A 3,462-nucleotide genomic window follows, 5' to 3' on the forward strand; every position below is an offset into this window, starting at 1 on the left:
AAACACAGCACAAAGACCACCACCTTGCACATTACATTTACATACTTTTGGCAATTTGGATTATTCACAATGATGGTGAAGAAAAGATCACCTACCTTCAYAGATCCATTCTCGTAGTCAGATCCTTGCAGCAGATGTAGAAAAGACACTATGAAAATATTCACAGTTGCCCACGGTTGGTACATTCTGATGTTTAAGATCCACAGGTTACTATGCGGTTGTTGTCATGCAGCTGGAGGCGTCTGTTTTGAAATGCATTTCTCTATCACCAATTCAAAAAAGAAAGCTTCCAGAATTTCTGCTATAAACTCACAAAGAATTCCGGTGTATGAGAGTAAGTATCTAGCTCTTTACTGTTCAAAACAATTAAAATTCATCTAGCGAATGTCATTTCTTAGAGCAGCTTTTAGATATACTTGAAAGAAAATCATGATAAGGGTTTATATAGATATATATCTGTATGCATACACATACAACCTCACAAGTAATCAGGTATGGATTCCAGTTAATATAGTTGACATATCTTCCATCAGGACACAAGGAGGTATTCAAAATCCATCTGTGATCCAGAAAATTGAAAAGATCTGCTCTATTTTGTGCTCCGCGTTACAGCAGCCTGTTAAGACAGTAGTGCAATGGCCAATGTTTTGAGCGAGAGAGCTGTAATCCAACTCTGTATTAAAACTTTTTTCACAGCCTTCATGGAAGCTTGCAGAAGCATGTGTCTTAAATCTGATACAGACTCTGGCAGTAACACAGTCAAATTTTGGCTCTAATCCCATTTTCTCCCTACCAATAGCATAGCAGTTTTTAAACTAACTGATGCAATCTGTACTCCCATTATTTTAAAGAAGATTACCTGAAACATGAAACTTCAGCACACGTTCTTACACAGCTCACACATTTTAAGTTACTTCTTAAAAAAAGAGGGAGAGAAAGGAAAAGAGAAAGAAGGAGAAAGATCATTTTCTTTATGGCAATAAAGCCATATGCCTTCTATCTTCTGTTGCATGGGGTTTTCTGGATAGATTTTACAAAGCAGAGTTGAAAACCGTCCTTAACACCAGAAAGGATTTTGTTTTTAATGAAAATTCCTGAAGCTGCAGATATATAAAAAAGAAAAAGTCTGTTTTTATCACAGCAAAACAGAATTATTTCTGCAGCAAAATAGAAAGACCTGGATGCATTTTTTCTATGCATTTTCACAGTTTAAAACCAAYGTGGAAATTTAACATTTACAATTATAACATAGACAAAGGCTTTGCTAATTATGCATGTTTAATATATATTGCTGTCCTCATATAACATGTTATATTCACGATTGACTCTCTTATGTCTTTGGGTTTGCAAAATCAGAAACTATAGCTGTTAACATGAAACAGGCAGCCACTTACCTAATAATTTCAGATCACTGGTTTCCTACCTTCCACTTCCAAGCAGTTGCTCTCTTAGTTACATTTCTGCAGCTATCATTAGCTTGCATAATTTCTTCTTCAGTATTCATCACAAATGGACATCAGAGAGAAAATTATTCAAATCTAGTCATTCCAGCTTTTGCCATTTAATTGAGCCATCATGTTTTAAAAGCATGTGATGTATGTAACTATATTATTTGTTAGCATAGTCTTTTGCCACCTGTTTCTGGAAGCAAGCTATTCCCCCTTTCTTCTAGCTGGTGGCTTCCTTCCTCTCCCACCCTGCTCTAGTTTGTACAAGGACAGCAGGGATTTCACCTCTCTGAATTGGGTGTGAAATAGCTCCTCTTTTCTGTGTACTTGCTTCTCTCAGTCACACCTTCCCCATAGCCRTGTTGCCAGTGGAATTTGTGCAGTTTCCCAGGCCCCACAGCTGGAAGGCTCATTCTGTGACAATTACTATAGTTTCCCATTAAATTACAGGAACTATCTATTTAATCATTTTAAATTAACATATTATCTAATGCTTATGTATGGTCACCTTAACCTCATTTAATTTCTCCGTTTCCCTTCTGATACCGATATCCATGTCATTGCAGGAACTGAAACCCTGCTGAACTAAATGAATACTCTTTAGCTTTGCGTACACTGCTTTAGCATAAAGGTCCAAACAAAATTTTTACGATGGTCCCAGGGCTACACGATAATAATAATTTTCTACTGACCTGAAGTTAACTTGGGGAGTATCTGCCCAATAAACAATCCTCATAAATCTCTCTTTTATGCAGAGATTTATGAGGATTGTTCAACTGAAACACAGACTCAGGTTTACAAAACAGGCAAGGGGTGATACCCTCACGCCCTGCAGCCTGGTGACTCGGATGCTTATACAGGTCCACAGCACAGTTCAAGGCTGAGCTGCCCTGCGTCTCTGGGAGAGTTAATACGAAAGTCCACGTTTTCTTCAGCCAGAACAGGCTCCCAGAGGAAAGGCTTCCTGCCGCTATCGGCCGATCTGCTTCTGTCCCTCTCACGAGCATCACCATTCCACTTCATAAGCTGGGAGAAGCAAGGAAAAAAACAGATACATCACAGAARTTTTTAAACACCAGCTATGGAATTTCTCCCTTCAGCTCAGTAAGTTTTTAACTAGTTATACTAAGCAAAACAGTTTCAGGGGAGAGCGAAAAGCACCTGTGGTGGTACATTTTACACATCAGTAAYGAAGGCACATTTCTGAGAATAGGAGTATAGATCAGGTCCTTGCTCTAAATGGAGACGGAAAGCAATTCAAACCCGAGCACTGTCATATCCTCAACCTCAAGATGATGATGATGATGGCCTTGCTGCCCTCGCGGGATCTGCAAAAAGTACTTGAGGCACTCTTGGCAATCTAGCACTAGAAAAGCAAGAGTGTTTGTTTTGGGAAGGTCGAGGAGAAATTCCTCATTGATGTTTTTTTTAGTTCATCACTGCTATTTACTGAAATCAACCCCAAATCACGAATACATTTGGAAAAAACAAACCTACAACTTTCTGGAAGTAAACTAATCATCAGAAAAATCCACCCACCTCTGCTTCATTGGGCTTTTTGGCAGGAATACTGAACTGAATCTCTGGCACTGAATCAAATCCATTTACAAGAGCAAGTTAAATGCTGCAGACAAAAGAGAAAAAATATTTAGTCTTTCCCTTAGGGCTCAAACAAAAAGGCTAGTAAAGAAGGAAAAAAAAAAAAAAAMAACTCTTGTTGACTGCAGTGGACTTTCAATCTAGCCCAAAGCTGTTAATGAAAGCAAACGTTAAGCAAGAGGAATCAACTGACAGGACAGCATAGCAGCTGTGATGATGGACTTCAAGAAACAGCTTGCTTTCACAACCTGCATCACTGTCCCCATCTCTTTCCTTACCCCTCCTGTCTCTCCCCTCGTATTCTGGATATGAATAGGTGTTTTCTCCAGCACCATCTCAGCCCTGCTCCTCACCCAGCTTCCTTATCATTTTTCCTGTCTAATGCTGCACTGAGAACAATTTAAATACTTTAAGG

The 3,462-nt window shown here is 39.0% G+C and overlaps 1 protein-coding gene across 2 annotated transcripts in view; it reads right to left on the reverse strand.

The window, feature by feature from the left end:
• The window catches only part of VEGFD (vascular endothelial growth factor D), a 31,327-nt gene extending 29,597 nt beyond the window's left edge, over window positions 1–1,730 (reverse strand). The window contains exons 1-2 of one of the 2 annotated variants that reach the window (XM_085323120.1): window positions 1,395–1,730; window positions 96–242 (exon numbers count right to left, since the gene is read on the reverse strand). In XM_085323120.1, coding sequence (XP_085179246.1) covers window positions 96–185 — 90 coding nt within the window. In that variant the 5' untranslated portion in view covers window positions 186–242; window positions 1,395–1,730. Of the gene's footprint in view, window positions 1–95; window positions 816–1,394 lie in introns of those variants that run through there. The other variant, XM_085323119.1, reaches the window with a different exon arrangement.
• Window positions 1,731–3,462: the final 1,732 nt, after the last annotated feature.

This window comes from Rhea americana, unplaced genomic scaffold, assembly GCF_003343005.1.
Source record: "Rhea americana isolate MKP2758 unplaced genomic scaffold, rheAme1 scaffold_82, whole genome shotgun sequence".
In the NCBI taxonomy this organism is placed as follows: domain Eukaryota; kingdom Metazoa; phylum Chordata; class Aves; order Rheiformes; family Rheidae; genus Rhea; species Rhea americana.